The sequence below is a fragment of the Pristiophorus japonicus genome, chromosome 4, assembly GCF_044704955.1.
Source record: "Pristiophorus japonicus isolate sPriJap1 chromosome 4, sPriJap1.hap1, whole genome shotgun sequence".
Taxonomy (NCBI): domain Eukaryota; kingdom Metazoa; phylum Chordata; class Chondrichthyes; family Pristiophoridae; genus Pristiophorus; species Pristiophorus japonicus.
In genome coordinates, this window is record NC_091980.1 from 211,453,295 (window position 1) to 211,465,801 (window position 12,507).

The following is a 12,507-nucleotide window of genomic DNA, read 5'->3' on the forward strand; positions in this document are numbered from 1 at the left end:
ACAAATTGCCTGCTACATTTCTCTACATTACAACAATGGCTACACTTAAAATGTACTTCACTGGCTGTGAAGTGCTTTGGGGCTGTCTTGAGGTGATGAAAGGCGCTATATAATTGCAAGTCTTTCTGTCATGGTCCTTCCCATGGGAGGTTTCTATGGGCATCCCAACTATATCCTTATAATGCAGGTGGAACAGGAGTAGATGGATGAGGAAGGCATACAGGATAAGGCTGCACAAAAGAAGAAAATCAACCTTCCCAACGGAGTCCACAGAACATGCTACTCCTTTGAAGATATCTCAGAAGAGGTCTGCTGAAGATGGCAGTGGTTCAGTAAGAAGACATAAAAGGAACTCTCTCCCCTTGCAAACTAACTTCCAAACGACATACTTTGGAACAATGGACTTCCTATCAACAAATGGTTTTACAGTGCACACATGTATATATTTACAGCAAGTGTCGCACCTGGCCCTAGTGCCACTGTGTTGTTCTTAAACCCATTGTGCTGTGCCAAAGTGCTACCTGAGTGTGAGGAATGGCTGCAAAGGGCCATCAAAGGCAGATGAACTAATCCTTGAATTAGACAACAGCATCCACACCCTGCAGCCATGACGCAGTTGCTGTAGAGAACACGTAATTGAAATAGACCATGGACAGTCCGAAGCACAACACCCAGGGCTCAAGCTCCTGCCTTAAAGAGGTGTGGAGGATGATCACAGGAGCTCTGATAATAGTCGACTGATGATGATGAGCTATACAAAACAATGCATAAGGAAAAGTTAGGTTTTTTGATCCTCATTCCATCCCCTTGCACAATTCCCCAGGCAGGGGCCTGCAAGCTCCCAAGCCACTGATCATATAACCCTTAAACTAGCCAATCGAAGATGTGTAAGTGTTGGTCGAAATGACTGAAATTTTCTTTCTGCCATTGTGGAGGAGTACTTTCTCTCAACTTGATATCTGCCCTGGGAAGGTGGCTAAATTGGGAACTTGCTAGAAGGGGAATCGTATTTGCCCTCCAGCACCTCCGCTGTTCCTCATTAGTCAGCCTAGACACTGGTGTCAGCAGGCCATTCCACTGTGGAGTCCACCACAGCCAAGCCTGATCATGCTGGCATCACTGAAAACCGATCAGGAGAGGGAACCCTGCCAACATTCTCCTCTCTATCCCAGGGCACTGAGACTAATTTTGGCTCCCTTACAACCACCCCATCTAAAATCAGCTAACTCAGCATAGATTGGAGATTGCACTTGGTCTGTGTGGCTCAGCTAATCCCTGTCTTCACCAGCTAAGCCATCAATGAAGAATCTAAGGCTTGCACTTAACTATGAAAGTGCTGTTAAACTTTTGGGAAGGTACATTATGTAGGAGCAGAGATAATCCATGGAGTACAGAAATTTATCAAGCACTAGCATATTTTTTTAAATAACATTAAATGATATCTCTTGCGACACTGTGATTTATTTGAATTAAATTGCATTAATTTTGTCTTGAGAAAATTATTTAATTCAATGTTTTTAATATCAATCATTTACAGAATGCCAGATTATGAATTAGAGCCACATAAAATAAATTGAATTTGAAATCCAACCAAAACTGTGCAGCATGTAAACTTTAAAGATCACGTGCAATTTATTTTGATACATGTGCAATTGAGCTACATGCATAATACACTCTTTTTTAGGAGAAACTAGTTATTTATATTCTGAATATACTTGAAGAGATCAAAATTCCATTCGGTAGTTATAGAAGAACTTGTATTCTGCACATATTTTAAAAGGAAACTGCCTCAATAAATCCAATGTGCTGCTTTAGTTTACTCAGATAGAATCTATATGCAAAATTGTGTGAAATTCATGATTTGAATTACCTAGGACATATATTTTGATGTGAAATCTCAAAGAATTAATTCTGTTTCTCATTGAACAAATAGATCATTATAGTTGCAGCAGAAACAATTCCTTTTTTTTTAAATAAGAGTTGCAGAATAGAATTTCTTTGTTCCCTTCTACAATTAGATCTATTTTTATTGAACCAGGTTTTGGAATCTTTTTGAATGTGGCAGAAAATCATTCTGTAGAAGAAGATTTTTATTTCCATTAATTGTTATTGAACGATACAGTTCTAAAAACCTGGCAGAATTCAATGGTTAATTTTTCTTAAGGGTCATTCAATGTCCAGTGCTGTTGATGCACATCGATGTCAAGAATGACATTTATGTAAATCTTGAGAACTGTGCATTATCTTGTTGATGTCTGCACTTTTCACAATTACCACTTCTTACTGCATCAGAGTGCTGGAGCTGAGTTGTAAACTAGAGACTTTGCTTAACTCCGCCGCTGTGCTTTGAACTGAACATGGCTTTAATCCTTTTAAGCTCCTCAATCTAATGATTTATTTAGCTGAAAACCGTAATGATCACCCTTTGAATTTTAACGATTACTGTCTTTTTGAGAATTCCACATTTTGACTTTTTGGCCTCACCTTTGCATCAAACATGTCTGTGGGGAACACCTGTCTTGTGCTGCATCCAGCCCTTTTGAGTGGTTTGGCATACTCACTCATGCCCAACTAAAATGTCTGTCTGATATACTTTCATCTTCTTATAAAACCTTTGGCTGTAGGTTTGCCTTCAGTGCTGTTGTTCCCCTTGTGTACCTGATACACATCTATCTAGTCGAGATGGTGCTGAAAAAGACTATATTGAAATGGAGTATGTTAAACTGGTTTAAAACAAGAAACAGGCAATGATTGACATTTCTGCATAATATATTTTATTATATTTTTTCCCTGTACATTGAAACAGTGACAAAGTAATGGTCATGGGTTTATAATTGCTGAAATCTAATTATCCGAATGTTTAGTGTTTTTGTTTCTCTGATGCATTATTACCTTATTTTATTAATCATGTTGTGCTATCTACTTATATTAGAATTTAATGAAATTTTGCTGACTAGTTTCAAGTTTTAATTTTCTCTATAACAAGCAATTACATTTTCCAGTCAGAATTCATTCAGGAATATATATTTTATTTATATAATGCATAATGCATTTTTAATTCTACTTTCCAGCCTTCTGGACTTTGAATCAGAATACCAGGAGCTCTGGGATTGGCTGATTGACATGGAATCCATAGTGATGGACAGCCATGACCTGATGATGTCAGAAGAGCAGCAGCAGCATCTTTACAAGGTTAGAGCCTATGTTACTGTCTTTACGTGGATATGGAAAATCTGATTAGCCTGACAAGTCTTTCTCTCGGAGGACATCTTGACGCTCATTGTATATATCATGGTGCCTATTAGAATTCCCTTCCCTGTCCCCAACTTCATTTCCATCTCCTGCATGCCAGCAGAGAGTGCAGACATCATAATTGCCAAAGAGGTCCCTTTATCACATTCTATTAAGTTTAATTTTATAAAGGAATGAAGAATTCTTCCCATAGATGAGTAGAAATAAAGGAGACAGGATTAATAAATAGACTGAAACAAAATGAATAGTCAATGAAAGTAGGGGCTCTACTTTACAGCATGTGTTTTGATTTGAGGTTTCAGACAGATTAGTCTGTCCTTCAGAAGCTCAAAGAACAAAATTTGCCAGGAGTCTAGTTTATCGCTGCACCAACACTAGTCGGCTTTCAATGAATTTTTATTCATAATAGATAAAACAGCCCTTATTGCTTTAAGTTGTTATTTTATACATGATTTGAACAAATATTTTAGACTCTAATATTAATTTGAATTCCCTCAAATAATAAATGAGAAATATATATTTCAGCACCTTTCTGTTACATCGCCTATTAAATATGCTATTTATTATAATATTACTATATTCTTTTACTGATACAAAATTTCAAAGCTAGTGCTGTAGCTGTGATGGCATTTTAAAGCAGAGCAGGGGTAATATGTTAGAGCATTTCAGGGGTTATTTTCAGCAGAATCTCCACAGCAGTAAATCTGCCTCGTTTAGGCTATCTTTTATTGTTGTAATTCTGACAGTTGTCATCCCTGAATTGCTTTGAACATATGGCACATTTCAAAGAGCAGATTGTGAATCGTAAAGGAAAAAAATTAATAACCACCATCAGAATTGACAACAGGATAATGACAAGAAACAACCACCCTCTGGCTCTTCTAGTAATTTTTCATTTTTATACAAGGAATGGAAATTCAAGGTCAACCAGAAGCCTATCTTTTATCTTAGGGGCTTCATCTGAAGTTACTATCATCTTTAAGAGTGGCACCAGGAGAAAGATCTCAAGTCCAGGTTTGCACATTATCAGTTACAGTGAGGGAAGCAGCTAGGGGCATTGTCTGTCACACAGCCAGCAGGGAGTCAATGCCACTAATGCGTCGCTGGTGTACAGGGGTGGTAGATAAGGGGCAATCAGATTTTGTATTTTTGAGAAACCGTGAGGAAAGGAAACAGACCACTTGCAGCAACCAGCACTGGGAGAGAACCAAGGATAGCTGTGAGAGCAAATCACACACACATTCTCCAGGGGCATAACTCCATACATCAAAAGAGAATTTTTGAAGCACAGTAGTAAGCACAAAGGAGCTCGTGTATTCTTTGATTTTCATTTGAATGCACCACATTTGGGGTCCTTCCTTTACCTGGATGAAACGGACATGCTGCTAATTGGCAGTGGGCAGTGAGGCACATACAGACTGAAAGAAGCAATTTCTTTAGACTTCAAAGTAGCCCTTAGCATAGGAGTTGTCCAGAAGAATCAAGTACTCTGCTTCATTTGCTGTTACTATCTACTCACAGCTTCATTTCTCACCTCCATTGAACTTTATCTTTCCAGTCCCCTTTCTTTAGTTTTTGTTTGTGTTAACAGCTGTTATAAAGGAGTTATTTTTTTACTTTTTTAAGAATATAGAGGAGTTCCTCCGACCAGTATTTTCCCCTGTAGATGAAGGTTTTGGCGATCTAATAAAATGCAGGTTTCTGACATTCTGCAGTAAATTTTCTTCAGAAATTCTGCTAATTGATAATATGCAGAATTTTGGCAAAATAATAAAGATTGGATTTAACTTTAAGATCAGCTTTGTGAATAAGAACCTTTGAATCCACTTTCTTCTTTGTACACGATGAAAGCATGCTCAACTAATTTGGAGTTCAAAAGCAGGCTGACCAACGGCCATCTTGCTCACCGCTTACGATGTGTAGCATTGTGTGATTGTCATTGCGATTCAGCAAGTGCAATTCATTTAAAGGCATACTACACCCTCCTTGATTAATAGTGTCTTTATACTGTGTTTTCAACTGAATTAATTATACCTAGGCCTTTAAATTTACCACAGTGTTTAAACATTTTGTGATTGTAATTTTCGACAGATTTTTACTTACCAGGCCCCAAAATTAAGAGCTCTCTCCAGTCATCTCTTCCGTAACTACATTTCCATCTGTGCTAAACCCATGGGCCCCAAGTTTCCACATGATTTGCTCCTGATTTTTAGGAGCAACTGGTGTAGAACGGAGTATCTTAGAAATTGGAATTCTCCAGATTTAGTTTTCTGCAGTTCTAGTCAGGTAGAACAGTTTCACTTTGGAACAGAATTTTGTTTTCAAAAGGGGGCGTGTCCGGCCAGACGCCTGATTTCAAAGTTTCCACAGTGAAAACGTACTCCAAACTAACTTAGAATGGAGTAAGTGAAGATTTCTGTACGCTTGAAAAAACCTTGTCTACACTTTAAAAAATCAGGCGCAGGTTACAAATTAGGTGTAGGGAACGAGGTGGAGGGGGGGGGGGGAGGGGGGGGAAGGGAAGTCATTAAATTCTACAATCAATCCTTAGTTATACTTATACAAATATTATACAAATAAATCCAACCTGAATAAAAATTTATAAGCAAAGAAAAGATTAAATAAACCATGTTCCTACCTGTGTGAAAGTGCTTCAGGCAGGCCTTTCAGGCAACGGTGTGGCTTCAGTGTCTCGACGGCAGCGGCAGCAAGCAGCCTTGGTGCTGAGCTGCAGTGCTTGAGGCAGGGGTGTGGTGTCAGTGTCTCGTCTCGACGGCAGCGGCATGCAGCAAGCAGCCTTCGAGCTGAGCTGCGGTGCTTGAGGCAGGCCTTCATTCCCTGCGAAGATGCAGCACCCGGATGGACTTGAGGCCATTCGGCCATGGGATTGCAGCGGCGTCAATGGCTGGCCGGGAGCTGAAGAAAGAACAGCAGCAGCCTTCGAGCTGTGAGGGGGACTGACTGTGGCCATTCGGCCATGGGATTGCAGCGGCGTCAGTGGCTGGTTGGGAGCCGAAGAAAGAACAGCAGCAGCCTTCGAGCTATGAGGAGGACTGACTGAGGCCATTTGGACAGGGAGAGGTAGCCACATCGACATCTTTATATTTAAATTTGCAGAATGGGTGCACCACATATTATGCAATGGTTTGCTTCCTCATGCAAGAAATTCTTTGTTCTTGGTGGAAGTTGATCCATTGCAAAGTTGAATTGGCACTTTTATTTCTCCAAACACACAGTCCTTAATTTGCAGGCACCGGTTCTGCAAGTTTAGCAGTGAAAAGCTGAACTCACTGATTTCAGCAGGTGATTTATTCAGCAGTGCTGCTAAAAGCACTCCTTCACACACAGAAATATCAAGAAAATTAAAATACAAGCCTTTGCAGGGGTCCAAGAAACAAATCTTCACTTTTTCTGCAGTACTTTTAAAAATGGCCGAGTGCCAATGTTTACTTCAGACTGCGTGTGCGCGAACGCTCCAACGCGCACGCACAGGGTTGCCGGCACCAAGAAGCCTCATTTCAATTGTACCCGCCCCCTCCTACTTACAAAATTGGCGCGAGTGATAGGCTCCGCCCCCTGTGCACCGCGCCAAGCAGACATCGAGCTCAAATACTGCACTTTTTTTCCGCCGCCGTTTTCGGCGCGAAAAACAGGCGCCCAGCTCTGAGGTGTGCCTTTTTCGCCACGTGTGGAAACTTGGGGCCATGAAGAGCAACAATTTTGCTCATAATACTTTGTGGTGCTGCTGATGGGGGAGGAATGGGAGAATCTCTCGACAAAGTTCTATTTTACTTCTCTTAAGCATATGTCATTCTGATGTTGCCTTGCATCTATGTGTAAAAGGTTGATTTGTTTATTGAAATAATGTAATGTGATTAGCTAGTGAGGGGCATTATTCCCTAACACAGTGCTATGTTCTGAGACTGTCATTTGAATTTCAGATGCAGCAACATTCACATTCTTAAAGAAATCATGCATTGACCCATCTACTAATGGGTTTATTGTAAGAAAACAAAGGTTCTGTTATGGAATGAGATCCTCAAGCCATCCACTTAGTGGTAAACCTTTGAATTCATGCTCCACTGGCAAATTGGTAATGGACCATGAGTCTTTCAAAAGTGGAAATTAATCGTTTTTTGTAATAAATATATATTTTAAATCCATTTAATTTTCTTGGTGTATGCAAAGATGTTGTTTTGTTTATTTTACCTTGACGCACAGTCGTGACATAATTTCATTTTTACAACATGGCCTGATGGCAACGTTGAATATTGCAATCTTAATGATGTTTATGTCACTACCAATCCCAAGTGGCTTTATTCCCATTGAATAACAGGCCCTGTCTCCATTTAATGGTTTCAGTGAAGCATATCCTTTCAAATCAAAGTAGCTTTGAAGTACAGCACTGTTTACCCCAAGTTTACTATCACCTTTGATATGTCACCCAAAAGGCTAGTCTGAAACTTTATCTTGTTAATTTTCTCTGCTTCTGTCAATGATTCTTCTGGCTCCAAGCCTTCATCATGTTGCCAGCTATTGCTATTGTCTGTGCTGTTATGCATCGGATTTTATTTTGTCAAGGTGTAGGCCAGCACTCATCATGCTTCTCTGCCAGATTTTAGATGCAGGTTTTCAAAGTATTTCTCAATTATACATTTCCCTCCAAAAGTTTGCTTTTTACCAGAGAAGTATTTGCATAGTTTTTCTTTAGATATTTGTGCAATGATTTACTCACTGATTGTATTTAAGCCTGATGTTCCTATCGTTTGATTCTAGTTTCAGCAGTTTGTTTAGCACAGATTCTGATTTTTTTTCCCCATAGTTGAAGCCCCAGCTATTATCAGTTGTGTGAGTTTGCTGTCACTTCTAAGTGTCTGATGCCACTGCAGCTCCACAAACTCTGAGTTCACTCAATTTCCGGCAGTCTGATCACACAGCTGCAGCTAGTTTTTTTTTCTGAGTTTTACCACTCAGCTTGAAGTTCTGGAATGTACTGTATTCTGATACATCAGAAAATGTAGTCCTAGTTAAGAGTTAACTTTGATTTGCGTTATTCATTGGCAAAGCTCGGTTGAAGCTTGGTAGAATGCAGGCTTAAAACACAGAATAAATGATACACACTTTCAGACACATGTAAATGAATTTGTGATATATTTTGCATTTCACTAAAGTTGGCACTTCCCTTGGTAGAACTCTACAGCAGGTTGTAAAATAATATTAATTATTTTCTCATCCTCTGCAAAAAGAGTACAGCATATATTCTTGCTTTGTCAGAGTCAAGAGAAATAGTAATCATCGTGGAAAGAAGACTAAAGGGTGAAGAGGGGAAACCAAGTGCACATATCTAATCATATCTGTACTTCATATTAGATATTATCTTCAACCATCCAGAGCTATAGATATTATACTCCAAGCGTGCTATTGTGTCCAGGTCTTGGTACTATTGCAGCTTAATTAACTTGGACAGAAATGCTGGAAATGCATCACGGGTCATGTTCAATCTGAGACATTAACCTACCTTTCTCTTTCAGATGATGACTGACCTGTTCTGCATTCCCACTTTTTATTTCAGATCTCCACTGATTTAGCTCTGGTTTGTTTGAACTTTAATTGTTCCTTTAGTTTGATGTTACAGTTACGCAGTTCTCAAATGCCATAGTAGCTGACTTAGTCTAGAGTACAGAATAGGGAACAGATGCCTGTTGTTACTGCTGAATGTACAACAAAATGTTTTTTTTTAAATGTGTAATCTGTAACTACAGCTTTTATTTAGTCCAGGGTCTGAAACCATGATAAAATATCTGGCTATTCAAACTCATTTCGTCTGGAGTTGAATTTCTTTTTTTCCCAATAGCTATGATCAGTTCTCAGATGTTATAGCAGCTCACTTTTCCTGTTCATTTCCTCTGCAGTTTTCTTGCCTTCCCTTCCCTTCTGTAGCCTTTAATTCCCCACTGGAGCATGGACCTTGGGCCATTATCGCTCTCCCCTTCTTGCCCTCTTATCCAGTGATCAATTTCTACATGTGAACCTTGGCAATGAGCAGGTTATTTTGTCCTGTCCCCAGCTGATGCCCACATCAGAACATGTCCTGCAGTATATTCCTGAATAGCAATGAGGGCAAGAACCCTCCCTAACTTATGGAGTCGAGGCCAATTGTCGCCCCATCACCATCAACCTGTCTGAAATTAGCTAACTGAAGACAGACTAGTGATCAAATCTACATGACTCAGCCACCCACTGAGCCCTTAAAGGAGCCGAGTGCCTCATTTAATATTGTGATCAATTGTCTAATGCTGTAGCAGCCAATTTATTTTTGATAGTCTTATTTGCTAATCTCTTTTTAATGGCTAACCCTCTTCCCCCTCCCCCCACCCCTGCTATTTTATGGCAGCCCCAGGTTTCCTCAAACCGTAACTCTTTCCAACTTCTTGATCAGGTAGATGGAGCAATCGTGTTCATGGACATTTCCAAAACCCCATCAATGATGCTCCTTTGTTAACTAACCAAGAGGTGTGCTTAAGCAGAAAGTAAAGGGATTTATTTTGTTTTCTCTGTCTAGATGATACAACTGAGACTGCCAATTCTGTCCCCAGCAGAAACCTCAGTGTGAATGGCATTGGATACTGGGATTTGAGAGTCCAACATTCTCGTGTATAGCTACTGAACAGCATTATTACTACTTTTCCTGTGTGTGGCAATGGCTATGGTCAGTTAGCTGATTCTACTCCTGCTTGTTCATTCTAGAATGGGACTGCATAGAATTCCAGATATGTTTGCCATCAGCCTTGTCTTAAACAAAACCGTTCAGTTTTAGAGTGGGCCGGTTGGAAATTTCTAAAATGTAAACTGGAGGCCAAATGTGCAGCTTTTAATATAATATAATTCCTGCTTGTTTCTGTGCCTTATGATGTGGAAACATCAATTATGAAGATATAAAACAAAGTTGTGTAGTTTTTTTCCTCCCCTCCTGATAGTGTTGATTCCTGTTAGGATAGTATTTTTCCAGGGAGGTCACCCTCAGGTACTTCAGCCAAGCAGTCATTCTTCACATCTGGGACTAGATGGTGAGCATTGACAGGCTATTTAACCATGAAGAGGGGAAGCATCACAAGAAAACCAGAACCTGCCCTCACCCAATATTCAAACATGCACAGAGGGCGACTGGGTATCAATCAGGAGGGAGAGCCCTGCCTGATTCCCCCCTTTCCCCCCCCCCCCCCTCCCCTCTAGTGGAGGAGTGCTGAAATCAATTGCAATATTTCTGCTATCGAACCTGGCTCAGATCAGCAAAGGCTCAATATAGACCAGTAATTAAACCTGGGACCTTCTGAGCTGTGAGGCTTAGTTGCATCATGGTGGCCTATTATCAAGATTTTGAGTGTTTTCTCCTGTGAAGCGCCTTGGGACGTTTTACTATGTTAAAGATGCTATATAAATGCAAATTGTTGTTTTCAATTAATTTTCATCAGCTGCAAAAACAGCACTAGAACTCAAGACATGATCACACCCAAGTCACTTGCCTATCCTGCTCTTTGTTCAGTTTTGAACCTGGCAAAATGCAATAATCCAATGTCCAAGTCTCTGAACAGTAGCACAAACTGTGCTGTGTTTATATTGCAATGAGACAGTTGATTGGCTAAATATTGTGGCAGGTTCTTTTGATGTTGAGATAAATTATTTGATATTAGTTGTTAACTTCTACATAGAGTAAGTGCTTGTTTTTTTGATCTTCCATCTGCCTTGTTGGGACCTTTAGCTTCTAGCAGTCATGTTTGGGCTTCTTGTATCTCACACACTGAAATCCGGTGTTCAGAGAAGAAGTCCTGATTTGTGAAATTTCACTCACAGGTATGATAACCGTGATCAGCTATTTGATAATTATATTTGTAGTTCAAACCAATAAGCTGCTTCCGCAAAGCAGTTTGATGCTATTTCTGCTCATTCACTACCCTTCCATAGTTGTCATTGATTTGCTGCATAATTTCTGAATTTTCTGCAGTGATTTGAAAGTTATGTGACTGTGTGTGTAATCTGCAATAGCATTTCAAAACAAAACAAATGTCTTCAATGGATATCATCTTCATAGGCAGTCCCTCGAAATTGAGGAAATCTTGCTTTCACTCTAAAAGTGAGTTCTCAGGTGACTGTACAGTCCAATACAGGAATTACAGTCTCTGTCACAGGTGGCACAGGTGGTTGAGGGAAGGGATGGGTGGGGAGTCTGGTTTGCCGCACACTCCTTCCGCTGTCTGCACTTGTTTTCTGCATACTCTCAGCAATGAGACTCGAGATGCTCAATGCCCTCCCGGATGCTCTTTCTCTACTTCGGGCGATCTTGGGCCAGGGATTCCCAGGTGCTGGTGGGGATGTTGCACTTTATCAAGGAGGCTTTGAGGGTGTCCTTGAAACGTTTCCTCTGCCCATCTGGGGCTCATTTGCCATGTAGGAGTTCCGAGTGGAGTGCTTGCTTTGGGAGTCTCGTGTCGGGTATGCGGACGATGTGGCCCGCCCAATGGATATGCAAGAAAGATGACTACTGTATCTTTTTCGAAATCAGACACTGAATTACAAAGCAGTAATTGAGTTATCCAACTGTGGAGCAATCTTCCAAAGTACAAATTGCATAAGAAATGATCTCTTCCATTAAAAGAAATTGGTATAAACAAGCTTTACTAGATCATAAGATTGAAACTAGTTCTATCTAATATTGATTTCGTGGATAGTAACTTCAAGCAGTATTTCATAAAACACTTTTTACAGTGTTTTAAAATGATATTTTACTGGATTGTATTTGTGCAGTTCTACTTAGCAATTGGATATATAGAAGACACTTGAGTGAAGTTTCTGAAGAACCTACTGTATTTCCTTGAGAGATTTTGGTTGTATTTCCTTTGGGTTTCTTCCTGCTCTCTGTGTCTCACTCTCTGCTCGGTATGCTTTGACCCTGAGTGAATCAAACAAACCATGGTGAAAGTTTCCCTCATTTGCATCACTGCTAGACAGTCCTGTCCTGCTCTTTGCTGACAGGAAATCACTGCCTTTGTCACCTTTTTGTGCTCTACTTGTGGCAGAGAGTGGCCATGTGACTGGGAATAATCCCAACAACTGTTAAGACATAACTCCCTCTGACACGTTTCTTTCAAACCCCAAAGCCGTTTATAAGAATCAATCAAAAAGACAAAGCTTTGAATTACGAGGTAAAGAAGATTTGAACGCTGATGGGGATGTATGCTACGATGCAATATTACTTTT

The 12,507-nt window shown here is 40.0% G+C and overlaps 1 protein-coding gene across 3 annotated transcripts in view; it reads left to right on the top strand.

Moving 5' to 3' along the window:
- akap6 (A kinase (PRKA) anchor protein 6) overlaps positions 1-12,507 on the top strand; it is a 589,551-nt gene that overhangs the window by 383,156 nt on the left and 193,888 nt on the right. For all 3 annotated transcript variants that reach the window (XM_070879057.1, XM_070879059.1, XM_070879058.1), the window contains one exon: positions 3,072-3,192. In XM_070879057.1, coding sequence (XP_070735158.1) covers positions 3,072-3,192 — 121 coding nt within the window. The remainder of the gene's footprint in view (positions 1-3,071; positions 3,193-12,507) is intronic.